Genomic DNA, 27,950 nt, shown 5'->3' with positions numbered 1-27,950 from the left:
TAGCCTACTAGTTTGTCATTTACTTCATGCTTACAATATTACTCTGGCTTCCTGGGTAGCTCAAATGATAAAATATCTCAAAATTAGTCAAGAAACCAAAATGGCTTCACATAATTTGATATTTGCTTTCCAATACTTCACAGTTCAACCCCCTATCCATACAAAGGAAGAAAATCCAAACATACTCTCCTTACCTAAAAACAGTAGAAAAGGCTAACAGGCATTATTTAAGACTTTTTTAGACCTTGAAAAACAGTTAAACACTTCCCATGTGTATTTAAACTGCAAATTAGTTTTTATTTTGTGACATTGCTTCAACTTAAGTGCATCATAGTTAAACTGACTGGGCTACTGCTTCATCTTGTCGAGTCAGATGGAGATACTTTTGCATCAAGGCTCTTATTCAAGATTTCTTCTTCTGCAAAATTGATTTTTAAAAGAGAAAAAAAGGATAAACATTATAAAGAAAAAGTATGTCAAATTCCACGTAATAGCAAACTTCAGTCTTCAGAAAAAGTTCACAGGCAAATACGTAACTGTGATAAAATTACCATTATTCTCACTGACGTACTTCTTTGCCAGAGGTACATCTCTCCTAGAATACTTTTTAACACACCAGTATTTAATTATCATGGGCAAATCAGAATGATTTATAATCTGTATTACCAGATCTATATCTGTTTAGCATGCTTTAAGAGCAGTTTTTGTTTTGTTGAAGTACAGGTGATTTACAATATTGTATTAATTTAAGTGGACAAAGTGATGTATATATTTCTTACTACCTATATTATATTGATTTTATATTTTTATAACATATTATGCATTATACAGATTTCATACTATATTACATATTTTTCCATTATTTTCCATTATAGGTTATTATAAGATTGAATACAGTTCCAAGAGCATTTTTAACTCTTTATGGTCAGCCAAACTTATCTGCCATCCAGCTTCAATAATTATTAATACTAATTGCTACAAGTTGAACTGTGTCCCTTCCAAAAGAAGTTCTAACTTCTGTACCTCATGTTGAAGAACATGTTCTGTACCTGATGTTGAAGTTCTAACCCCTGTACCTCAGAATATGGCTTTATTTGGAAATAGGGTCACTGCAGACATATTCAGTTAAGAGTAGGATGGGAGCACAGTGGGCTGTTAGTCTATACGATGAGTATCCTTATAAGAAGGTACTTAGAACACAGGGGAGAATGCCATGTACAAGTGGAGGCAGAGATGAACTACACTGCCACAGCTAAAGAACACCAGGGAGTATCAGAAGATAGAAGAGTCAAGGATCACTCTCTGTGATTTCAGAGGGAACATGGTCATGCCAACACCGTGAGCCTGAGTACTACCCTCCAAAACTTGTTTCCTCCAGAGACAAAAAAATTTCTGTTGTCTTAAGCCACCAAGTTTATGGTACTTTGTTATGGCAGCCCTAGGAAAGTAGTACACTGACCCATCTTGTCACCACACCCCCATCAAATTACTTCAAAGCAAATCATAGATACTATAAGTTTTGAGATATTTCTCAACGTTTTTAGAACCATCTTCCATTAGTGAAGATTCTGACAAGATCTACTTTCAGTAGTTTGTATTACAAAAGCAACAGGTTCCAGGATTTTGGTTTTGTTTTCCACCCGTCCCATACCAGTTGTAAGCTATATACATCATCTCATCACAAGAGATTCTGAAAGTACCCATAAAAATGATGGGTTCACTTTTCTCATCCTGACTGAAGGAATAAATAAGGAATATATTCTGTCACATTAACAAGATTGTGTAATGTTCACTGAATACTATTTTTACGAGAAGCTGAAAGAAAATTTTCAGCAGGTCAATATGCCACATCTAGTTAAATCTTACCTGTTAAATCAGGTAGAAGTTCTCCAAGGTTACATGGTATTGTGGTCTTCAATCTTTCTTCCACTGGAGAAAACTTAATTAGTGGTGAAAGAGACCGTTTTCTTTCACCAAGGGACATGCGTGAAGATGGTTTTATATAGCCAATGTGCAAATCATGAATGCCCAGAAAATTAAGCATATCATCAGTCTGCATCTTTTGGGGAGTAAGGCTCAATTCTGGTTTGTGTCTTTCAAGTATTTCAGGATTAGAGAGGTAAATTTCTTCCCTTCGCTTGGACGGAGATTTCTTCAGAGCCTCATATCTACTGTAAGTAGCCTGTAAATTGAAGTCTGATTCTGGAGTAGTCTGTTTTTCTCCCACAACATCTGTGAAAACGCCACTGTGCGTAGGACTATTCGGTTCCAGTTTAAAAGTGGCCTCTGTACTACTGGGGCTAATAAGACTTATGTGACCAACTTCTGGAAGAGTTTCATGCAATATGCCAAAATCACCTTCTTTAAAACTAGAACTAATTCCACCTGATACCTGAAAACAGTTCCATAACATACTGTTATATATGGAAAAGTCTTCGTAAGAAGCTTTTGATTGGTCTGATATTTTAATATTATCTTCTTCACTGCTACCTAACACATTTCTTCTACTGCCTACAGCAGGAGAAAATGTCTCTATTTGGCTAGTTTCTAAAAGTTTGTTCTGTAAAGTTGTACAGTCCAAATCTTGCATACAAATTATGTCCTTATTTAACAAATCTGATGGATTTTGTGTGGTTGGTTCACCTATGCAAGTGGTCACCACGGGTTTCTGAGGCACACACTGGAGGCAATCTGAAACAACTTTCTCTTCAGGCAGATGAGAATGACTAGAATTGGACACAGTGGCTGCTGACAAGAAACTGGCCATGCTAAACTCTTTTTGATTATGCACCACAGGTAAGGATTCTGGCAATTCTTCTCTATGTTCAGTATCCACTTGAATTGGTTCTGTACTTCCGTTATCTTCTATATCAACAGCTTTTCTCCATGAGCTCCGAATTTCACTTACTAATTAAATGAAAAGGGAAATAACACAAGTTGCTAATAAATTCCCAAACAGAACATGCAATTAAACATTTCATTTCTAGTGCTCAAGATAAAGCTGCTGACTCAGTATATGTTCATAGGTATGCCAGCTGAATGACAAGACTCCACAATATACCAAAGCCCAACAACATCAAAGAAACCCATCGCCAAACGATCACACAACAAACAGAAGCTGTTCCTGAAATACACATATACTTTCACACAGCACATACAAATTACATGTGTTTAAAAGATATTTTCTTGTCCATCTAGGCCAGGTTCAACAAACTTTTTCTATAAAGGGCCAAATAGTAATACATCAGGTTTTGCACACCATCTTGTCTGTGGCAACTGTTCAGTTCTGTCACTGCTGTGTGTGCGAAAGCAGCCATAAAAGATATGCTGACAAATGAACAAAGAAAGAAAGAAAGTGAAGTCGCTCAGTCATGTCCGACTCTTTGCAACGCCATGGACTGTAGCCCACCAGGCTCCTCTGTCCATGGGATTTTCCAGGCAAGAATACTGGAGTGTGTTGCCATTTCCTTCTCCAGGGGATCTTCCCAACCCAGGGATCGAACCTGGGTCTCCTGCATTGCAAGCAGATGCTTTAACCTCTGAGCCACCAGGGAAGCCTGACAAATGAACAAGGTTGTGTTCAAAACAACTTTATTTATAAAAACATACAGTGGGCCAATGTGATTCACAAAATGTAGTTTGCCAAACACCAACCTATACAGTGGCTAGGTTCAACCTGAACTGAATCCATTTAACTTTCAATATGTCATTTCTAGTAGTATGATAGAAATTACACTTACTTACTCACCCAGGATGATGTGCCTACATGAGGACAAGAATATCAGAACTTTGCCTACACGATACAGGTTGTAAGAAGAAACTACTGGAGAGTCTGACTAGCTTGGGAGCAATAGATGAGATCTCTGTACACACAGTTTTTGGCTGATGCTGCTGGTTGTTGACTAGAAGAATATAGCCTCCATACTCTATAAGTTGGCTTCCCAGGTGGCTCAGTGGTAAAGAATCTGCCTGCCAATGCAGGAGACATGGGTTTGATCCCGGGTTAAGGAGATCCCCTGGAGAAGGAAATGGCAATCTACTACAGTATCCTTGCCTGGGAGATCCCATGGACAAAGAAGCCTAGGAGGCAACAGTCCATGGGGTCACACAAAAGAGTCAGACACCACTTAGCAACTAAACAACAACTCTATAAATGTTGATCACAAATCAGATGTGGAGGCACAGGATTTTTTTTTTAAGTAATCAACTAAAATATTTTCTAGGAAAAAGCCAAGTAAAACAACAAAAATAAAACTGTATAGTTATCAGGGCAAAATAATACTGCTGAAGGACTGCCATATAAATGACAGTGCTCACAGTATTTCAATAAAAGTCCCCCACATCAAAACAAATATAGCCAATGCCACTAAACTGAAAGATACAGAAAACAATTTTAAAGTGAATTTCAGAAAATCTGTCAGACCATGGTTCTAACAGTAGTATGTCTAAGAAAGAAAAGTGACCAAAAGCATTATTAACTTACTCAAGTTTTCTGGAGTTCGGGGAATTTGACTCCTTGTTAAGAACGGGTTAGAAATTAGAGAGTCAATTAGTTCTTCTAATTTTACTTCTTTTCCTTCAGAGAGCTGTGGTGAATTAGATAAAACTGCCCTTGCAACCTAAAACAGAAAAGAAAAAGTAATTCAAAAATATAAAGCCCACTGGTAGACTACAACAAAAGCCATAATGACAGCAACATGCACAAAAATAAGCTCAACAATGTAGCTCCCAGACACTTCATACAAGACTATATAAGCACAATCCTATAAGGTGAAATCAAACCCCAAACCCATTTCCTCCCTTCTTATCTTAAATGAATATCCTGTTACATAGAGAAAAAGATAAATCTTTATACCTAGAAAGATTGAAACATAGATAGTTCTGACTGCAGTGATCTGAGCTATCTGCCACACTTATGAGCTTCACAATTCCATAGCTGCTAAAACGACCAGTTCTAGGAGTTCCCTGGTGGCTCAGACGGTAAAAGCATCTGCCTACAATGTGAGAGACCCAGGTTCGATCCCTCGGTTGGGAAGATCCTCTGGAGGAGGAAATGGCAGCCCACTCCAGTATTCTTGCCTGGAAAATCCCATGGACAGAGGAGCCTGGCAGGCTGCAGTCCATGGGGTCGCAGAGAGTCGGACACGACTGAGCGACTTCACACACACACACACAAAAAGCATACATGGTTCTTCTTAAAGTCCACTGAACAGTGGCACCTCTATTAATAGAGTACATTATGGTGACAATATACTTCTTTCTCAGTAACCTCACCATCAGACATAAATTAATGAACAAAACATAGGAATATATTTTTAAAATACAGAAATGTGTACAATATGAAAATAGCACTCTATACTAAATTTTAATAAACCCAGAAAATAAAAATAAGCAAATTAAAATCTCTGTACCCTGAGATTCCTAAAAAAGAAACTGCCTACAACCATAATCAAACTAACTCCAGTTCACCCTCCTCCATGAAAAGAGATGGCTTCTTAGAATTCTAACACTAAGTATTCCTCGTCATAAACACCACTCTTGTTGTTGTTTAGTCACTAAGTTGTGTCTGATTCATTTGCAACCCCAAGGACTGTATACAACCCCACAAGGCTCCTCTATCCATGGGATTTCCCGAGCAAGAATACTGGAGTGGGTTGTCATTTTCTTCTTCAGAGGATCTTCCCAATCCAGAGATTGAACTCGAGTCTCCTGCATCAGCAGGCAGATTCTTTACCACCGAGACTCCAGGGAAGCCCTGTCATAAACACTATTAGAATTAATTTCACTTTTCAGAGCTTTATGAGATGTTAGGACTCTCCTCTTCCATCCCTTCTCATACAACTGCTACTATCAATTCTTTTAGCCAAAAAACGTGCCTTTCCTCCCATATCAGGAAAGAAAAAAAGAATGACTAACCATCTTTTCTTTAGTACAGAGTCAATCAGCTAACACAGAGAAACAACAAAATTTTAGAGATTTAAAAATACTTAGAGACCATGAAACAATGAATGAATCAATATGCACTAAACCAAAATTTTCTTTCAGAAGCTCAGGAATGTAAAATAGCTGATATACTGTCCCGCTGTGTATCCAAATTCAAACAATGGGAAATATGTAATAAAAATAACATTAAAGAATAGCCTAGCCATTTAATTTATGTAAAGTGAGTTCTAATACTCAGCATTAGTAGTATTATATGGTCACTTATCAGTGAAAAGTAGAAAAGTATTAAGGAACAGAGCTGGTTAAGAAAACCAAGATCAAAAAAAAAAAAAAAAAGAAAGAAAGAAAACCAAGATCATAAACAATCATGCACTTATTCACTTCTGAAATTTTAAAAAAGCAGGACAAAACTTTTGCTTAGTGATAATATATATTGTATAGCCTTTGTTCTAAAATTCAAAAACAGAGGAAGCTCAGCTAAGAAATAGATAAGAGTATTTTAATAAAGTATAATCATTGGGTATTATCTATCTAACAATTTATATAATGATTAATTCAAAACATATTATACATGTATTATTTTTACACTCTTGGATAGTTATAGAATGGTACATGGGTTCTAAACCATGGATGTAATCTTAACTAAGTAAGTTTACTTCATTGTATCTTTCCTACTTTAGGGGAGGACAAACTTTGCCTTTTTTATTATCTGTGACCTCCTTTCCCAAAATACCCCTAGTTAATCAACAATTAACTATACTTCACTTATAACCCCAATACCATCGAGAAAACAGCATATCAGTATACTTATTACAATCTCTTTCTAACCTCTTCTACCAGATGATCTTGCTCTTTCTGGAACGGATCGCTTTGTTTGGCTGGCAGAGACCCTCCACATGCACTACTCTCTGTATTCTTTGCAATATTTGATGATGAAGAGTCTTCCACTTTAAATTCTGGTGTTTTCTTAGGAACTGTTTCACTTTTCTCTCCGAGAGTTATAAACTTCGTGTCCTGAAAAAGATAGATGTGTAATGTTAAAAACTTAATAATGGTACCTGATCTTTATTAGAGGTTCTAGAGTTATCATCAACCTATAAAAAGTTATCATTACTATAAAAACTATGTTCACTGACGCAATTTTAAAATTCCAATATTCCCATTTAGAAGTAGTAAAAAATGTATAAATAGGAATGGTACATAATGTTCACAAACAGGGAAGTGTGAAAACAGAAATTTAATTTGAGATAAAAACAAAAGTAAAGAATATTTTATCATAAATAATTATGGTCAGAATTAATTTTAAATTGTTTTAAAACGTACCTTTTCAAGTAATGTAACAATGTCTCCACCTAATGGTGGAACCGGCTGTAACAGGAAAGAAGCAGGGCTAAAAGGAAAAATATTATTAAATCCAAGTTATGAATAAGAAACAATTCCATTCACTTGATATATCTGAATATTCTAAAGAAACTGTCTGCCCCGTATCTGTCCGTTACGATTTCTCTCAATTCGTCCCGGTCATCAAAAGGCAGTGTATTATTCTAGGGAGGTATAGTGACAATTAGAGCAGTACTTCAGCCCAATTTGTGTATCAGCCTCCCAAATTTGAACATTTTCCTTACCCACTATGTATTTTAAGTCAACAGCATTTTTTTTTTTTTGTCAACAGCATTTTTTACACAGGTTAGATGACTTGATGAACACTCAGAAACTTGAGTACAGGGTAAAAACAAATTCAGTTAACTAGAATCACATTATTGCCAGAAGATCCCATGCAGAAGGAAATGGCAACCCACTCCAGTACTCTTGCCTGGGAAATTCCATGGACTGAGCAGCCTGACAGGCTACAGTGCATGGGGTCGCAAAGAGTCCGACAAGCGACTTCACTTTCACTTTCTTTCAGGCTTCAGATAACAGAAGCATTGTAGCAGAAACTGTAAGCTTCTTTGGATATTTCAGGTCCAAAAGCAATTTCTCTTATGCTGAATTTTCTATGGCAAATATATTATAGTAAAGTCATAAAACTTTAATTTGTGACATTCTACACTTGTGCGCATGCTAAGTTGCTTCAGTTGGATCCAACTCTTTGTGACCCGGTGGACTGTAGCCCACCAGGCTCGGGATTCTCCAGGCAAGAATACTGGAGTGGGTTGCCATGCCCTCCTCCAGGGGATCTTACAAACCAGGGATCGAACCAGCATCTCTTATGTCTCCTGCATTGGCAGGTGAGTTCTTTACCACCGAGCCACTTAGGAAGTCCTATTCTACACGTTTTGACTTGTCTCAGGTCAGACTGGGAGAAGGAAATGGCAACCCACTCCTGTATTCTTGCCTGGAGAATCCCATGGACAGAGGAGCCTGACAGGTCATGGCCCATAGGGTTGCAGAGAGTCCGACACAACTGAAGCGACTAAGCATGCAAGCACGCATTCTACCCATAGTGTTCCTTAATCTCTTAGATTCTCTTGCCCATTTTGGTAAACATGAAAACCTTATGCATCTTTTTACTATAATTACAAAAGAGGGTATTAAATATTTTTTAAGCCTTCAAAGTAATGATAACTTTAATCATTTATCTTCATCTTGAAAGTGCTTTCAAATTCGATCATGGATTGGGTCTGCTCACTGACCAAAAGCTTTACAGGTAAAGTGAAAGGTAGGATTACCACTTTCAACATCAAGCATGCCGATTTTTTCCTTTCTGTTCACAGAAAAGTACAAAACTAACAGCTTTGCAAATATTTCACATAATAGCAAATATTCCTTTCAAACTTTTTCAAATGTGCCCTTCTTGAAATCTACCTTCCAAACATAATTCAAAAATCACTGAAATTGCTCAAGCCTCAACTTTGTCTTGACAGGATATGATCTAGATATCTAGAGCAAAAGATGAGTAATTACTATCTAGTGTGACTTCATCCAAATTCTTCACCAAACTTAACAAGAAAATGATCAGAAAGCCCTTTAAAGCAGGGCCAGCAAGTTATGGACAAACACCGCTAAGATGCCACCAAAAGACTGGTGAGCTCCTTGAGGACAAAGACTATATCTTACCAAATGCTATTCCCAAGTCCTAACAGTGCCTGGCACTTGGTAGTACCACACATATTTGTAACTGATAAATGGATAAATTGATTAATGGATAGATTGATCAATGAATAAATGCCACTTGAAGATGAGGTTCTATAGATGCCACCAAATTTTTCTATTTGAATCATTCTTGCAGAGTCTCATAAGACAGAAAAATGAAACCACATTCTATACCTCTTCTCTCTCATTTCTCAAGTGACAACATGCTGTTAGTCTTGCTAATATCCAATTCCACTTTAAATTGAATTGAGCCCTGGCTCAGTCCTTACTCTCTACCCACTTGCCATGCCAAAACCGAGGCCCAAGAAATCCAGATAAAAAGGGTACTGATCCTATAGTGGAAATTTACCCTAAAAGCACTTCCAAAAGAAAAAATACATGCTTTTTATAGTAAAATTTTAAGGAAAACCTAAAGTCTAAAAATAAATGAAATATTACAAAGCATTTTAAGTGGTTATATAATGTTAAACACACACAAACTTTAAAAAATGCATTTATGCTATGATAATGTTGAAAAAATTTTGTATTTTAGAATACAAGACTATATTCATGCTTTGATTAGAACTAAAATTATAAGTAAAGTCTAAAAAGAACTTGGGAAAGAATCTGAAAAGTTATTTGTTAGAAATTTTAGCCAGTTTTTTGAATTTTTCATTTGTTGTTGTTGTTACAATATGTCTACAATTAACAGAGAAATAATTAAAGAAGAAGGAAATAATGAGATTAGAATTCAATTTCTAAGTCTAAGGATGTTTATTTGGAATGCATGCAATATCACACTGCCCTATCTTTGAAGTGCAATAAAGGAGAAACTCTATAGAGTTTAAAGGTCTAGAAGAACTGCATCACCACCACTAGAAATATCATGGAAACCTCCTTTCCAGAAACCATTGCAAAGAAAGGTACTACCCACAGTGTGCAGCAAAGGCATCACCAATTACTGAATTCTGATTGTAGGTATAGTGAAGCCTCCATCACTCTGATCAAAACCAAGCCAGGAGATTTATGGAGAAGACTCTTTATATTTTAGTACTTGTGAAAAGTCAAACAACACACTTACTCTAAAAACTACATTCATTTCACGTTTTTTAACTGAATAGCTTAACCATTTTCACATATGCATTTCCCAATTAATTACAGTGACACTCATGTAAGATGATGCCTCTATAAATATTTAGTGTAACAGCTGTACTGTATGCCAAAAAGGGGTATTTCTTTAAGTGCAATCTACCCGCATTACACCGGAAACATTTTATTACAAAATACCTTTTTTAATAAACAATTCTGAGAAGAAATTTTACTTCTACATCTCAGTAATTCAACTCTTCACCTCTCTTCTATTCTTCTATTAAGCAGTAATAAACTTTCATTTCCCATTAAGCATTTATCCTTCATCACCAAAAGCCTTCCTCTACATTCTTTTAATATCCCAACCTATAAGTAAAATTAAGTATCCCAAGACAGTTAAAAGATCTAGGAGCTTGAAAGAGGATAAAGGAGGAACTGAAAATTATTTAAAACAACTTTTTCCTATTTTAAGAGAATTCTATTTGAATTAAATTTTTAAGGACTAAGTGTCTGGCTCCTGTAGAATTCTGATAGTACATCTTAGTACAAAATTCTACCTCAAGAAAGAATCTTAAGGTTCATGTTGTTCAAAAATAAAATCAGATTTGTGAATTACTCTACTAACTCCATTAATCTTTAGTCCAGCAAGAGATGTTAATCAAACTTAATTTGTTCTCTCAAGAAAAGACAAGAAAAAAATAACTGAGACTGGGAGCACCAACTATTTCCCGCTAAGAGGCATGCTTTAAGAACAATTGTGATAAGAGGGTAAAATTAGCAAGCCCAGTAACTTCAGTTTCTTCAATACCAGGTCTTCACTGAATATTTCATTAAATTCCTTTTAGGTATTTAGAAAATCAACATCACATCCATAGCTAAAAACAAAAATAAAATTCTTTCACAAGTAGTCCCGACCTTCTATGAAGAGAAATTTACTGCAGAGGAAACTGTCAATAGCATAATTTCGCATTTAAGTTTTGACTCTGGTTATGGTGTTTTTTGAACTGTGGTGTTGGAGACGACTTTTGAGAGTCCCTTGGATGACAAGGAGATCAAACCAGTCAATCCTAAAGGAAATCAGTCCTGAATATTCACTGGAAGGACTGATGCTGAAGCTGAAACTCCAGTACTTTGGCCATCTGATGCGAAGAACTGAAAAGACCCTGATGCTGGGAAAGACTGAAGGCAGGAGGAGAAGGGGACGACAGAGGATGAGATGGCTGGATGGCATCACCGAGTTGATGGACACAAGTTTGAGCAAGTTCTGGGAGTTGGTGATGGACAAGGAAACCTGGCGTGCTGCAGTCCATGGGGTCGAAAAGAGTCAGACACAACTGCACAATTGAACTGAACTGATGGTGTTTTAATTTATTATAACTTACTAAGAGCATACAAAATGCAAGAGGCCTGAAGTCACTTAAAATTTAGAATCTTATTTTTAGAATTATTCTAAGTATTTTGTTTCCATACCTGTGCCTCATTAAAATGGGGAAAGTGAACTAAAAGACACCTATTTAAATCGAATGGTAATCAAAAAAACAACAAAAAAGGAATCTGTTTAGGATGTCTGTTTGACTGCTAGTTAATGTTTATTAAAGGAGAAACATATACACATTTAGAGATTTTTGCTTTTATAATCTGACGTCAGTTTATTTAAGGGCCAAAATAGAATAGTACAGAAAAAAAGGCAATAAATAAAATAAGACTACTACTAGTTAGTTACAATAAACTAACTAGGTTCAGCTTAATCATGCTAAACTTGGGGATTCGACTGAATCAGAAGTCTGCCCCCTAAAAAAATTTTTAAGCATAGAACTCTATCAAATGGCATATAAAACCCCAATATACACTACAGATAAAAGTAAGCTGCTCAGGTTGAAGTGGCAAAGGATGGAACAGCCACAGACTAAGTCTGACTCATCCACAGCATCGGAGGGAGCTGCAGAACACAGACTGCAAACCATCTAGGTAATTTCAGAAGTCCCTAAACACTTGGATTTAGTCAACAGTCAACAAGTGACTTCAAAGTTCACAGACACAAAAATGCAAAAATTCCCAAACTTGTATTAGATAATTTTCATATATATCTTTCTCTTCAAAAATTAGGTAATCCCCATGAGTTTTGACATTTAGATAAGAATAGAAGAGGAAAAAATGCCCATGCATCAGAAATGTTGAATCTTTCCAGAAAAAGGGGATCCACGGTGGGAAAACACCATCTGATTAAGAGAAGAAAGTTATAAACTATCCCATACTAGAGAAGCTTGAAAACTGGCTGAAGATGGAACTAAAATTAATGAAGAGGAAAAATAATCAATATGAAAATCAAATCTGTTTTACCTGTTGGCTGGATCAGATTTAGTTTCCAGTATATCACTTGCTCTTCTGCAATTACTTTCCTGGATATGTTGCTTAGGTGTAACTAAAGGAATAGAAAAATTAATTACTCTTTAATTATGCTTGTACATTCTAATATTTAGAGCTCTCCTGAAGTTCTAAACAGAAGAAAATTAAAAAATAAAATAAATGCTAATAGGAAAAGATAATTATTTACTTATTAACTATAAAGTAATACACATGACAGTGATGGAGAATATGTACAATAGGCTCTTCTAAAAAGACAGCTCACACAAAGTTTCCCCAAAAGGGACAATCCACAATTCTCTAGTATTATATATAGCCATGTTTCGTGCTTAAGTACACAGACAATGCACTTACCAAATAAACCAGCCAAAAAGTTATAGTACTTAGCATAGTTTAACCCAGCATCTACAACATTAACTGCTATGTATTTATTCTTCAACATACCATTTAATAACTATGTCATTGCAGTACTAACAATGGGGAAAAAAATTTTTTAATGGAGACCTGCCTTCAAGAAATCAGTACAGGAGAGACTATTGATAAGAAAAGCATTATGACATATTGTTATAGTATTATAATACAAGTGCACACAGAATGCAAGAAGGCAGAAAGGCACCTGGTCCAGAGTAGGGAACATGAAGAAGCAATGAAAGTCCTAGGAGAATAAGGTGCACGTTTGGTGTGCCAGGGCATAGCATGTATCTAGTGGAGAAGCATGACAGGAAATAAAATTGAAGGAAGCCATGGCTGTATGTGAAAGGATTAGATATTCCAAGAGCTCCTCTTCTTTCAACATGTTTGATTCTGAAAGATCATTTATACGTGTCCAGGGTGTTACTATATAAGAAACCAATGTGTATTGTAAAGTTTTCTTTTAATTCATCATAATGCCACCTTTTAACATTTTCAATGTCCTAAGCTTTTGAACCTAATAATGATGTAGTTTCTGTTATTTATAAAACATTCCAGGGCTTCCCTGGTGGTTCAGAGGTTAAGAATCTGCCTTCCAATGCAGGAGACATTGGTTTGGTCCCTGGTCCAGGAAGATCCCACATGTCGTGAGGTAACTCAGCCTGTGTGCCACAACTACTACGCCCACCCTCTAGAGCCCGTGAGCCACAACTGCTGAGACAATGTGCTGAAGCCACCGAAACCCACATGCCCTATGGCCTGTGCTCCGCAACAAAGAGTAGCTCCTGTTCACTCCAATTGGAGAAAGCCAACACAGCAACAAAGACCAAATGCAGCCATAAATAAATAAATAGATAGATAGAAAACTCTTTTAAAAAATAAATAAATGGAAGTCTTAAAAGCAACCAGAGATCAAAAACTACCTACAAATGAATGACAATTAGACTGACAGCAAATGCTTCAAAAAGAAGGCAGAAAGTAATGACGACATATTATCAAAGTCTCAAGGAAAAATTAGTCTTGATCTTGAATCTTATAACCAATCTATCATTCAAAAGTAAAGAAGACATTTCTCCAAAGAAGACATACAGATAGTCAATAGACACACGAAAATATGCTCAACATTACTAATTATTAGAGAAATGCAAATCAACACCACAATATCAACCTCACACTGGTCAGAATGGCTACCATAAAAAAATCTACAAATAATAAATGCTGGAGAGGATGTGGACACAAGGGAACCCTCCTACACAGGGGAATGTAAACTGGTGCAGCAACTAAAGAAAACATATGGAGATGCCTTACAAATCTAAAAGCAAAACTACCCTCTGATCCAGCAACTCTACTCCTAGATATATATGCAGAAAAAACAAAAACTCTAATTTGAAAAAACACATGCACCTCAATGTTCATAGCAGCACTATTTATAATAGTTAAGACATGGAAGCAAACCAAGTGTCCATCAACAGATTACTGGCTTACGAAGAAGTGGTATAAATGTGCATATATATGTATACATATGTGTGTGTGTATGTATATCTATGTATATATATATATATATACACACATATATATATATATAAAATGGATATTTTGGGCTTCCCCAGTGGCTCACCAGTAAAGAATCTGCCTGCAATGCAAGAGCTCCAGGAGACTCAGGTTCATACCCTGGGTGGGGAAGATCCCCTGGAGGAGGGCATGGCAACCCACTCCAGTATTCTTGCCTGGAGAATCCCATGGACAGGGGAGCCTGGTGGGCTACAGTCCATAGCATCACAAAGAGTCAGGCACAACTGAAGCAATATAGCACACACGCAGACATAATGGATATTTATATGAATATTTCTCAGCCATAAAAGAGTAAAACATTGCCATTTCCACAACATGGATGAACCTAAAGAACATTAGGTTTATTGAAACTAGTCAGAGAAAGACAAATACTATATGGTTCACTTATATGTGATTTTTAAAAAGTAATGGAAATTTTGTCTAACTCAGTGAAACTATGAGCCATGCCGTGTGGGGCCACCCAAGACAGATGGCTCATGGTGGAGAGTTCTGACAAAACGTGGTCCACTGGAGATGAGAATGCAAATCACTTCAGTAATCTTGCCTTGAGAACCCCGTGAACAGTATGAAAAGGCAAAAAGATACGACACTGAAGGATGAACTCTCCAGGTCAGTAGGTGCCCACAGAAGAGTGGAGAATAACACCAGAAAGAATGAAGAGACGGAGCCAAAGCAAAAACAACACCCAGTTGTGGATGTGACTGGTGGTTGAAGAAAAGTCCAATGCTGTAAAAAACAATATTGCATAGGAACCTGGAACGTTAAGTCCATGAATCAAGGTAAATTGGAAGTGGTCAAACAGAAGATGGCAAGAGTAAACATCAATATTTTAGAAATCAGAAAACTAAAATGGACTGGAATGGGCGAATTTAACTTAGATGACCATTATATCTACTACTGTGGGCAAAAATCCCTTAGAAAAAATGGAGTAGCCATCATAGTCAATAAAAGTGTCCAAAATGCAGTCCTTGGGTGCACTCTCAAACACCACAGAATGATCTCTGTTCATTTCCAAGGCAAACCATTCAATGTCACATTAATCCAAGTCTATGCCCCAACCAGAAATCCTGAAGAAGCTGAAACTGAACAGTTCTATGAAGACCTTCTGGAACTAACACCGAAAACAGATGTCTTTTTCATTATAGGGACTGGAATGCAAAATTAGTAAGTCAAGAGATACCTGGAGTAACAGGCAAATTTGACCTTAGAGTACAAAATGAAGCAGGGCAAAGGCTAACAGAGATTTGCCAAGAGAATGCACTAGTCCCAGCAAACACCCTCTTCCAACAACACAAGAGAAAACTCTACACATGGACATCACCAGATGGTCAATACCGAAATTAGATTCATTATATTCTTTGCAGCCAAAGATGGAGAAACTATACAGTCAGCAAAAACAAGACTGGGAGCTGACTGTGGCTCATATCATGAGCTCCTTATTGCCAAATTCAGACTGAAATTGAACAAAGTAGGGAAAACCACTAGACCATTCAGGTATGACCTAAATCAAATCCCTTACGATTATACAGTGGAAATGACAAATAGATTCAAGGGATTAGATCTGATAGACAGAGTATCTGAAGAACTAAGGATAGAGGTTTGTGACGTTGTACAGGAGGCAGCGATCAAGACCATTCCCAAGAAAAAGAAATGCAAAAAGGGAAAATGGTTGCCTGAAGAGGCCTTAAAAATAGCTGAGAAAAGAAGAGAAGCTAAAGGCAAAGGAGAAAAATAAAGATATACCCATCTGAATGCAGAGTTCTAAAGAATAGCAAGGAGAGATAAGAAAGTCTTCCTCAGCAATCAATGCAAAGAAATAGAGGAAAACAATAGAATGGGAAAGACTAGACATTTAGTCAAGAAAATTAGAGATACCAAAGGAACATTTCATGCAAAGATGGGCTCAATAAAGGACAGAAATGGTGTGGGGACAGAAATGGTGCAGACCTAACAGAAGCAGAAGATATTAAGAGGTGCCAAGAATACACAGAAGAACTGTACAAAAAAGATCTTCATGACCTGGATAACCACAATGGTGTGATCACTCACCTAGAGCCAGGCATCCTGGAATGTGAAGTCAAGTGGGCCTTAGGAAGCAACACTACGAACAAAGCTAGTGGAGGTGATGGAATTCCAGTTGAGCTATTTCAAATCCTGAAAGATGATGCTGTGAAAGTGCTGCATTCAATATGCCAGCAAAGTTGGTAAACTCAGCAGTGGCCACAGGACTGGAAAAGGTCAGTTTTCATTCCAATCCCAAAGAAAGGCAATGTCAAAGAATGCTCAAACTACCACATAATTGCTTTCATCTCACACACTAGCAAAGTAAGGCTCAAAATTCTCCAAGCCAGGCCTCAACAGTATGTGAACCGTGAACTTCCAGATGTTCAAGCTGGTTTTAGAACAGGCAGAGGAACCAGAGATCAAATTGCCAACATCCACTGGATCATCGAAAAAGCAAGAGAGTTCCAGAAAAACATCTATTTCTGCTTTACTGACTATGCCAAAACCTTTGACTGTGTGGATCACAACAAACTATAGAAAATTCTGAAAGAGATGGGAATACCAAACCACCTGACCTGCCTCCTGAGAAATCTGTATGCAGTTCAAGAAGCAACAGTTAGAACAGGACATGAAACAACAGACTGATTCAAAATTGGGAAAGAAGTACATCAAGGCTGTATATTTTCACCCTGCTTATTTAATTTATATGCAGAGTACATCATGTGAAATGTTTGTGTGGATGAAACACAAGCTGGAATCAAGATTGCTGGGAAAAATATCAATAACCTCAGATAGGCAGATGACACCACCCTTACGGCAGAAAGCGAAGAACTAAAGAGCCTCTTGATGAAAGTGAAAGAGAAGAGTGAAAAAGCTGGCTTAACATTCAACATTCAAAAAACACAGATCATGGCATCCTGTCCCATCACTGCATGGCAAATAGGTAGGGAAACAATGGAAACAGTGACAGATTTTATTTTCTTGGGTTCCAAAATCTCTGCAGATGGTAACTAGAGCCATGAAATTAAAAGACGCTTGCTCCTTGTAAGAAAAGCTATGACCCTGCTAGACAGAATATTAAAAAGCAGAGACATTACTTTGCCAAAAAAGGTCTGTCTAGTCAAAGCTATGGTTTTTCCAGTAGTCAAGTATGAATGTGAGAGCTGGACCGTAAAGAAAGCTAAGTGCCGAAGAACTGATTATTTTGAACTGTGGTGCTGGAGAAGACTCTTGAGCGTCCCTTGGACTGCAAGGAGATTAAACCATCAATTCTAAAGGAAATGTGTCCTGAATATTCATTGGAAGGACTGATGCTGAAGCTGAAGCTCCAATACTTTGGCCACCTGATGCAAAGACCTGACTCACTGGAAAAGACTCTGATGCTAGGAAAGATTGAAGGCAGGAGGAGAAGGGGACAACAGAGGATAAGATGGTTGGATGGCATCACAGACTCAATGGACATGAGTTTGAGCAAGCTCCGGGAGTTGGTGATGGACAGGGAAGCCTGGCATGCTATAGTTCATTGGGTCGCAAAAAGTTGGACACTACTGTGCAACTTTCACTCAAACTAAGTATGCCAAGAGTAAAAAGGCCCTTTCCAAGCTCAAGTGTGAATATAATGCCAACCAAATATGTCAAGAACCATCAAAGTAATTCTGTCATCATAAATAATGCTCTGAATCTGAAAGTCTTCATTCATCAAACTATGCAGTCTTTTCTGTCTACACTTCTGCTGGCTCCTATCCTTGACCCGTGCTCTCTGGTCTATGATGTTTCCCAATTAGTGTCCTCCTCACATACACCTGACTCTCAAACAAATCACCTATGCTAGTTGTGGTTATCCTTTTCTTCCTAAGTCCTGTGCTGACTGCTGCCATGATCGAACAGCTGCCTCAACTCCACTGTGACCTACTCCTCACTGGCTACATATTTCAACATTTTTTATTTACTTATTCCTCTACCTATCTACCTTACATTTACTGAACCCAGTAACAATTTCTTGTACACAAGCAGCAGACAACTGGGGAGACTAAGTATAAAATGGCTATTAGATATTGCAGAGAAATTAACTTTGAGGTGTGACAATGGTATAATATTTGAGGAAACTGGATATTATAGAACTATTATTACAATGGTATAATATTTGAGGAAACTGGATATTATAGAACTATTATTAACTTTAAATATATAATTAATGGCAATTAAACAGGAAAAAGTCCTTATTTTCATAAGAGTGCATGCTGAAACACTTAAGAGTAAAGTGTTAATATTTCAAATGGTTTAGCAAAGAAAAATACACATTTAAAGCAAAAATCTCAACTGCAGAAAGAGGCAATGGTTAGGTATTCTTCTTTCATTTTAAAAAAATGTGGGCTTCTACACAAAAACTTATAAATGAATATTAACAGCAGCATTACTCATAGTAGCCAAATGGTGGAAACAATACAAAGATTAATGCAAAGTAAAAAACTGCAAGTAAAGAAAGGAGACACAATAAGCTTATTATATGGTGTAGGCAAATTCACAGAGACTGGAAGTATGTTAGTCATTGTCAGGGTCAGGGAGAGGGGGAAATGAGGAGTGACTGCACAATAGGTACCAAGTTTTCTTTTGAGGTAACAAAAATCTGCAAAATTAGCTGGTGGTAATGGTTGCACACCTTTGCAAATTTACTAAATGCCACTGAGTTGGACACTTTGCAATGACCAAAATGCTATATGCATTTCACCACAAAATATAACTGGGAAATAAAAACATGAAAGAATATGTAAGAACTAATATTATAGTGAGAAATATTAATGAGAGGCAAGTTTAAAAGAGAAAAAAAGTAAAAAACCAACCTGGAAGTGAAGCAGGATACTGTAAAAGAATGCTCCTCGCATATGCTTCCTCTGAGGCAGGATCAAACGAAAGTGGAGACATAGGTGGTAAAAGATCCACAGCCTCAAAACAAAGAATTTGTTATTTTGAAATATACACACTTCACTCAGTACCATAATAACAATACTAAATTAACCTATGAAAGGATGATTTCTTTTTCCCATAATAAAGATAGAATTGCCAAACAAATTATAACTGTTTTAAACTAAAGAATACAATATTAGAAGTAAGAAGACTACTTTGTCCTCCAACTATGCCTCAAATGTAAAAGAACCTAACATAAAGAGAAGTATCTCATTTTCTTTTTAACACAATCCATTGAATCTAAAAATATTAACCATATCATAACAACACCTTGATGAACATTCTAATGTGTATTTAGAAAAATCACAGAAACCAAAATATTTGAAATGTAGGCTCAGATGAAAAGATGACAAGCATATACACATACCGCATTTCTAAGTCACTTGTTACATGATAAATCAAGACATTACAAGAGATTAAACTATTCTCCAAAAGGCAAGTCAATATTACTTACTGGAGTAGAACTCTTAATTATACTGAAAGGAGATAAGCCAAGAAACTCTTTCCACTTTTTATGCCATTCTTCTTGTTTTTCAACAATAGAATGTCTTATAGTTTTGAGAGCTTCTGTTATTTTATACCTATGATGGAATAAAAAATAACTTCATTCAAAACATGAATATATAAAAAGAAGGACTAAGAAAAAGTACTGAAATAAGAATTTGTGGTGTATCTGGGAAACCTCTGTAACTTCTCAGTTTTGCTGTGAACCTTAAACTCTTCTTTAAAAACCTCAATTTAAAAAATTTAACAGCCAATTTTAAAAATTTAAAAAAAAATGAACAAAAATAAAAAAGAATACATGGGGCACAGGTGACACAGTGACAAAGAATCTACCTGATAATCCAAGAGGCACAAGAGACGCAGGTTTGATCCCTGGGTCAGGATGATCCCGGGGAGTAAGAAAGGGCAACTTGCTCCACTAATCTTGTCTGGGAAATCCCAAGAACAGAGGAGCCTGGTGGGCTACAGTCCATGGGATGGCAAAAGAATTGGACACAACTTAGTGACTAAATACCACACCACCACCACAAAAGAAAGCTAGAGAAAAGCTTAAATTATTTCATTAAGAACTATCACTCAGGGCAAGTAATATACACCAGACAAAAGAAAACTACATTAATTTTTCTTTCTACTTCATGTGTCTCTCTAGGAGTTGATGACATATGGTTTTTGAGTACCAGTAAAATTTTCACATTTGTTTGCCAAAGCTACAGAGATGTTAACTAGAGTTGTTCTGAGAAATTATCAAAACCATCCTACTCTTCCCCAAATGAAATAACAGAAGATCTTCATAGTGTACCTCATATGCTTCAGATCTGACAGTCTTTCTCTCTGAAATCTGGTCTCTTTTTCAAGGAAGTGAAGGTCTATTGTCAGTCTTGCTTGGTCAGTCTGACAACATTCATATTTTATTACTTTCAAGACTTCATTTAATAACCAAAAAACTGTTAAGATGTTCAATTTTCCAGCCTCATAAATATTTCCTATGTGCAACTAAGGATTCAGAAAGGAAAAAAAGTGGTGAACTATATATTCTTAAGATAATAGAATACTATAAGAACATATTTATGTCTCTCACTAATATATAAAAAGGCTACAAGAGTGGGGAAAAAAAAAGCTACACAAAAATAAAATTATGTAAATAATTCTGATCCAAAGAAAACTACTGTGGAAGAATTAACACACCATGTTACATTTTTGTATCATGTAAAAAAAGTTGAAAACTAGAATAAAAGAAGTGCAAAGAAATGGAAAGCAAAATAAAGATTGAGGAGAAAGATCAGGCTTAGATAAAGATCATGAATTCATGTTTTAACAAAAGTTGCAAATTGAATGGCCCCTAAAGACTGATTCCAAACTTAGACATTTTTATTTGGCCTGTACAGTTCCAAAGTTTTAAAATCATGTGAATTAGTTACCAATATTTTTTAAAAAGATTTCATCATTTCCTGGTGCTTCCCTGGTGGCTCAGTGGTTAAGAATCCGCTTGCCAATGCAAGAGACACGGGTTTGATCCCTGGGTCGGGAAGATCCCCTGGAGAAGGAAATGACAACCCACTCTGGTATAATTGCCTAGAGAACTCCATGGACAGAGTTGCCTGGTGGGCTACAGTCCATGGGGTTGCAAAAGAGCCAGACATGACTTAGCAACTATACCACATTTTTTACTTTATCCCTATTGTTACACACAATTAGTATACTTAATTTATATGACATTACCTGCCTAGCTCCTATAGGAACTTGTGTTTACAGATCCTAATTTTTTATGTACTCTGAATTTGAAGTGCCTGACATGTTACCCATTAAAGTTCTTCAGGGTCACAATATTTTATCTTTATATCCCCTTATTGTTGTTTAATTGCTAAGTTATGCCCAACTCTTTGCAACCCCATGGACTGTAGCCTGCCAGGCTCCTCTGTCAAGGGGATTTCCCATGCAAGAATATTGGAGTGGGTTGCCATTTCCTTTTCCAGGGGATCTTCCCAATCCAGGGATCAAACCCAAGTCTTCTGCATTGGCAGGAGGGTTCTTTACCACTGAGTCACCTGGGAAGCCTTTATATCCCCTACATGACAATAAAATCAATGCTTAATAAATTTTAATTTACTAAGAAAAAAAAAGTACTGATTCAGATGTAAATGTCCCGTAAGCAAATGGGAAAATTTGATACAGTTTGCACTGAAGGAGAGAGACTGGAAATGACAATTTGGTAATATTGTACAGGAAGCTGATGAGACCATGGAACTGGGTAAGAATTTACAGATGAATTTATAACATGAGGAAGAAACGAGAGCATTAAAGGAATAATAGGGAACACATTCACTTAAAAGTCAGAGAAAAAGGAACCAACAGAAAAATGGAAACAGTAGTCTGAAACACCACAGGAGGGCAAAGACACTGAGATCACAAAAGCTAAAAGAAAAGACTAAAATAATCGAGTCAAGATCAAAGAAAAACAAGAAAACGGAGACTTTTTAAAAAGAAATTTAAAAAAAAAGAAATTTAGCTATCAGAGATCATTATTGCTCTCTTTGAGAATTTATAAAGAATTAGGTACCAGATCATCTTCCTATTAAGTATCTCCTACTCTCTACACTGTATGATGTAGCACCATAAAAGGTATAGACAATTAATAAAAGTTGACAGATATAAATATACACACCCTTAACAGTACCCCTTGTTATGAAAGATTCACCAGATACACACACTAAAGTAAATTCCAAAGACAGTAGAAAAAGATTGTAAGAAAATATACAATACATAAAATAATTAAGTAAAAAGAGTTTTCACAAAAGCTTCCTTAATTATCAAATGCTTACCTGACACATTTGTTTCTCAATTTTATCAAGTAAGAGGCTCGGAATATTGATAGCAATGCTAGTTCCATCTAAAGTATAATTGTTATCAAGACTAAGGACTGAACTAACAACTTCTCTCTCTTTTTCCAAAAACATAAGTGTTTCATTCACTGAAGTCCACAAAGACCGAACCTTTGAAAACACAAAGAAATATTAAAGTCTACATATAATCAGTCTATACGTACATTAAAGAAATGTAAAATACAAATATATGCTCTTTCCCAGGAACAAATGAAATATTCCTGGAATGGCTTCTGATAACAAAATTAACTATTTTAACAGTCTAAAAGCACTGATACTACTTTCAACAGCACTTTAAAGAATTTCTCAGGAGAATCTAGACCATTATGATTTGCAAAACATACCTAAGAAACCTTACATTATCAAGATGCAATTAGCATTTCCTGTATTCTGATATGCCATCAATCTAAAGGAGATTTTTTTCAAGAAGAATAAAAGATTTTCAGGAGAAAAAAGAAAACACCATATATCAACTTTTAAGAGTCATTCAAGTTTCAAAGAGTTAAAATGTCAAAAACTATGTATTAACCTATTTTATCAAATTAATTATACGAATGTTCATAGCACTCATTTGTAACAGTCAAAAACTGTAATGAATCCAAAGAATTACCTTGAGTAAAAACAGTATATTTTGCTATACTCATAAAATAAAATATTAGACAGCAATGAGAATGAACACATACAAAAGCATGGATAAAACAGCATTAAGTGAAAGAAGCTGAATACAAAAGAATATATTTTATACACGCCCATTTATGGGTCAAACAGGCAAAACTAATCTTTAGTGTAAGAACTGAGGATAGTGTTTATTCTTTGAAGGAAACAGCCATGAATGAAAGGGGGTTCAATGCTCCTGGAGTGATGGTAACATTTTGTTCCTTAAGTTAAATGCTGGTTACATGGATGTGTTCACTTTGTGAAATTTTGTCAAGCTACATACAACGATTTTTGCACGTTTTTGCACGTATGTCATTATACCTCAAAAGAATTTACAAAAGTAGAGAGGAGGAGGGAAAATATAATTATATTTGTGTTAATGTCTGTGTCTTCTCACAGCACAAAGAAAAGTTGTTCCACAAAGGAAGTCTCATTGGCTGGCCATCTAGGGATCTCATAGGATGGCATTTCCTTGGTGAATGTACAAAGATCCAGGATCTGGGTCTCAGATTTTTCAAGTCTAGAGATTTTATCTTGTCAATGGTTCAAAGTTGACTCAGGGAAACTAAATATTACCTAAACTCAGGAGAGATAGCTGTGAACTTCTCTGGTGGTCCAATGGCTAAGACTCTGCACTCCCAACACAGGAGACTCAGGTTCGATCCCTGGTCAGGGAGCTAGATATAATAAGCCACAACTAAAGATTTTATATTCCACAACTAAGACAAATAAATATATAAATTTTTTTGCTATGAAAACTCTTAATGGATTTCATACCAACCTAACCTATTAAGCTTACAATCAAAGATACTACAGTCAACAACAGGAATAGTCATATTCACTGAACTAGAAGCTCCATAAAGGAAGTGACTCTGCTTGTTTTCTTCAATGCTCTAGTCCATAGTATCTAGAAGACTGTCTAGCAAATGATCAATAAATAGTCACTGAATTAATGAATAATTATTTCCTGTTGTTGTTTAGTCACTAAGTTGTGTCTGACTCTGCAATTCCATGGACTGCAGCACACCGGGCTTCCCTGTCCTTCACTATCGCCTGGAGTTTCCTTGGATTCATGTCCATTGAGTCAGAGATGACACCCCATTCTCCTTTTGCCATCAATCTTTCCCAGCATCAGGGTCTTTTCCAATGAGTAGACTCTTTGCATTAGGGGGTCAAATTACTGGACCTTCAGCTTCAGTCCTTCCAATGAATATACAGTTGATTTCCCTTAGGATTGACTAACTTGATCTCCTTGCAGTCCAAGGGACTCTCAAGTGTCTTCTCCAACACCACAGTTCAAAAGCATAAATTCTTCAGCACTCAGCCTTCTTTATACTCTCACATCCATACATGACTACTGGAAAAACCATAGCTTTGACTATCCACACCTGTGTTGGCAAAGTAATGTCTCTGATTTTTAATACAGTGTCTAGGTTTATCATAGCTTTTCTTCCAAGAAGCAAGTGTCTCTTAATTTCATGGCTGCAGTCACCATCTGCAGTGATTTTGAAGCCCAAGAAAATAAAATCTGACACTGCTTCCACTTTTCCCCCTTCTATTTGCCATAAAGTGATGGGGCCAGATTCATGATCCTGAGGAGGGCACTCACCTTTTCCAATGACAAACTGCCTAAAAAGTCAAATCAATACTCCAAAGCAGCTTGGTGACCAGAGAAGAAGAACAAAGAGCTTAAGAGAGATTTCATCCAAATACAAAGAAAACTCTCCTACCCCACATTTGTTAAAGCCAACCTCTCAAAGCCTCAGATCATCTATATCTGCCAGATTCCTCATGCCAGTCTCAATGTGACTTCTCATTTTTCTTCCAAACTTACCACTATCTTCCTTCAAATCATGTATTTTTTTGCTTAGATAAATATTACTGACTAAGTTACAATCAAACTGAACTTTCCTTGCTAGAGTGAAGGATTTTAAATTAACCAAATTTAAAACTGTGTTGTATATGTTTAGTCTGATTGATTATAAGCTAATGTTTTCTATTATATTCAAGTGTCTGAAAGGCACCTGTTGATACTTTTATGTCCATACAGCTTATGAGTTAAAAAAATGTATAACACTGTTACAAAAAGAGACATACATGAGTTCAGTTAAGTAAGTAAACACTGCATATCACAAAAGAAAGATTAAATTTCTCCCTTCAAAAGTTGTCTCACCTTTTGAATTTTCTCTTGTATATTACTTTGGTCATCACAGGGTTCCATTCTAGGTAAAAATTAAATAATCTCATTAGTCAATTTAAAAAAAATGGTAACTTACCATCCAAAGAGCTAATTAATCTGTAATTAATCTGTAAACCCACCCACTAACAACCATTCTTATTAAAAGCAAAAATAAAACTCAACCTCAAAGCTACCATAATTTATTAGAAAATTATGGAATTTTCTAATTCCTAGTCCTAGACTACGAATCTGTTTTTGTCTTACTATCAACTAGGTATTGAAATGTTATTTTAACTAATCTCACTGTTTGTTTGTTTTTTAACCTATAACATGCAGGAGGTTAAACTAATACTTCAGGCAACTTTCAGCTCTAGAAGTCACTTACGTTTTTATTTGGTTTTGCAGTCCCATATATTCTGACCTCAAATTTCGTACCTGTTTAACTGACAATCTGCAACAAAAACATACAAAATGACAGCTATAATTCTACTACAGCAGTATAGACCACTTTGATATTTCCTCCCATTTCATATCTTTACTCAAGGCCTCTAAGGGCTACTCTTCCAAACATACCAGTAGCTAGTCTTAAAGGGCTCCCTTTAAGAATTACAAGGGTGATATAACATATAGGCAGGACTACTGAGATAAACCAGAACTTCTTGGTTCATAAACTCTGACTTCAGGTAAAAATGCTAGAGGTCAGACTACCCTGCTCTTATCCTTACCTCACATTCTTAGGGGATAAATTCAAATGTTACCTAAGGCAGGAAACACTGCAGTTTTAAGAAGATTTCAAAGGATTTTCTAGCTTTCATAATAGATAAGACTGCATTTAAAAAGCTATCTTACTACAATTGTTTATAATTATTAAAAATCAGACATAATCTATGTCTTGGGAGTAAGAACCTTGCCTCTTTGTTTAATGCTGTAGGACCAGTGTATAACCAATATCTGGCACACAGAGGTACAAATAAAAAAAAAAAATGTGCTGAATAGATGAATGTAAATAAATATAAGACAATATAAAATAGCTAAAGAAACCAATATACCTTCTCAACAGATGCTAAGTAGACATTAAAAGTAATACATTAAAGCAATATGGAAAAATTTATAGAATAAAATATCAAGAGAAAAAAGGATACAAAATAGAATGAGCACTATAATTACAGCTTAAAATTTTATTTTCATGTTTAAAAGAAAAAACACCTGAAGAAACTGAATTTTTGAACAAAATTGATATCCTCCTTTTCTCTAAACTTTCATTTACAGCATGCCTAAAGTTTTAAAGTACTTTATTCAGAAGTGATCAGGCTTTAAAATGGACAAATAAAAGGTAATTGCCAAGGGGTTTTGAGGTATTCATGAATTACTGCCACCGAAGGGATACTGATGACATTTGTTCAAAAAGAAAGGAATTTTCATTTTCTAACTATCAAAGTATTACTTACTGTGCATTTTCTTGATATTTTTGGGTAACACAATCTTCTCTTTGCAAAATTTGTAAAAATCTATTACGTGCTACAAGGCATCTGGCAAGGCATATGTGTAAATCTTGTGGTTTTACATTAAATGTCTCTGTAAAACGTATAGAAGAATCTACATGGAAGATAAAATATAGAAAACTTAGACTTGTGCTGTGCTGGGCTTAGTTGCTCAGTCATGTTCAACTCTGTAACCCATGGACTGTAGCTCCTCTGTCCATGGGGATTCTCCATGCAAGAATATTCAAGTGGGTTGCCATGCCTTCCTCCAGGGGATCTTCCCAACCCAGGGATCGAACCCAGGTCTCCAACATTACAGGCAGATTCTTCACCGTCTGAGCCACAAGGAAAGCCCAAACTTAGATTTACAAGCTAATAAATATAAAAAATGTGAGACTGTTGAGAAATTAACAACCTCACTTAACTAACAACTCCTTAAAAGCTGGTATGACAATACACACAAAGATACAACTCATTTCAATAAAAGCAAGGATGACCTGTTTTTTAAAGAAGGCAACTAAAAAAGGATTGGAGACTTCCCAGATGGTACAGTGGTAAAGAATCCACCTGCCAATGCACAAGATATAAGAGAGAAGGATTCGATCCCTGGGTCAGGAAGATCACCTGGAGTAGGAAATGGCAACCCACTCCAGTATTCTTGCCTGGAAAATTCCATGGAGAGAAAGAGCCTAGCAGACTATGGTCCATGGGGTCGCAAAGAGTATGACATAACTAAACGACTGAACATACATAAAAAAGGATTATCTGAAGTTGAGTTATTTTACATAACTAAAAATTTTTAGAATCCATCTGCCCAAAATAATTCTTATT

General features: G+C 36.2%; 1 protein-coding gene and 2 non-coding genes across 3 annotated transcripts in view; all 3 read right to left on the bottom strand.

The window, feature by feature from the left end:
• Nucleotides 1-272: 272 nt before the first annotated feature.
• HAUS6 (HAUS augmin like complex subunit 6) overlaps nt 273-27,950 on the bottom strand; it is a 37,812-nt gene continuing 10,134 nt past the window's right edge. The window contains exons 5-17 of the mRNA XM_040238445.1: nt 27,087-27,234; nt 26,024-26,089; nt 25,633-25,681; nt 22,743-22,913; nt 20,723-20,916; nt 19,874-20,000; nt 19,296-19,398; nt 12,445-12,526; nt 7,267-7,333; nt 6,772-6,957; nt 4,484-4,619; nt 1,867-2,907; nt 273-418 (exon numbers count right to left, since the gene is read on the bottom strand). Coding sequence (XP_040094379.1) covers nt 357-418; nt 1,867-2,907; nt 4,484-4,619; nt 6,772-6,957; nt 7,267-7,333; nt 12,445-12,526; nt 19,296-19,398; nt 19,874-20,000; nt 20,723-20,916; nt 22,743-22,913; nt 25,633-25,681; nt 26,024-26,089; nt 27,087-27,234 — 2,432 coding nt within the window. The 3' untranslated portion in view covers nt 273-356. The remainder of the gene's footprint in view (nt 419-1,866; nt 2,908-4,483; nt 4,620-6,771; nt 6,958-7,266; nt 7,334-12,444; nt 12,527-19,295; nt 19,399-19,873; nt 20,001-20,722; nt 20,917-22,742; nt 22,914-25,632; nt 25,682-26,023; nt 26,090-27,086; nt 27,235-27,950) is intronic.
• TRNAC-GCA lies at nt 3,483-3,554 on the bottom strand. Its single transcript has one exon. It is a non-coding gene; the product is annotated as a tRNA-Cys (tRNA).
• Nucleotides 7,415-7,548, bottom strand: LOC120867813. The gene has a single exon (XR_005722026.1).

The sequence above is a fragment of the Oryx dammah genome, unplaced genomic scaffold (genome assembly GCF_014754425.2).
Source record: "Oryx dammah isolate SB20612 unplaced genomic scaffold, SCBI_Odam_1.1 HiC_scaffold_1, whole genome shotgun sequence".
Classification (NCBI taxonomy): domain Eukaryota; kingdom Metazoa; phylum Chordata; class Mammalia; order Artiodactyla; family Bovidae; genus Oryx; species Oryx dammah.
This window is presented reverse-complemented; position numbering and strand designations above follow the sequence as displayed.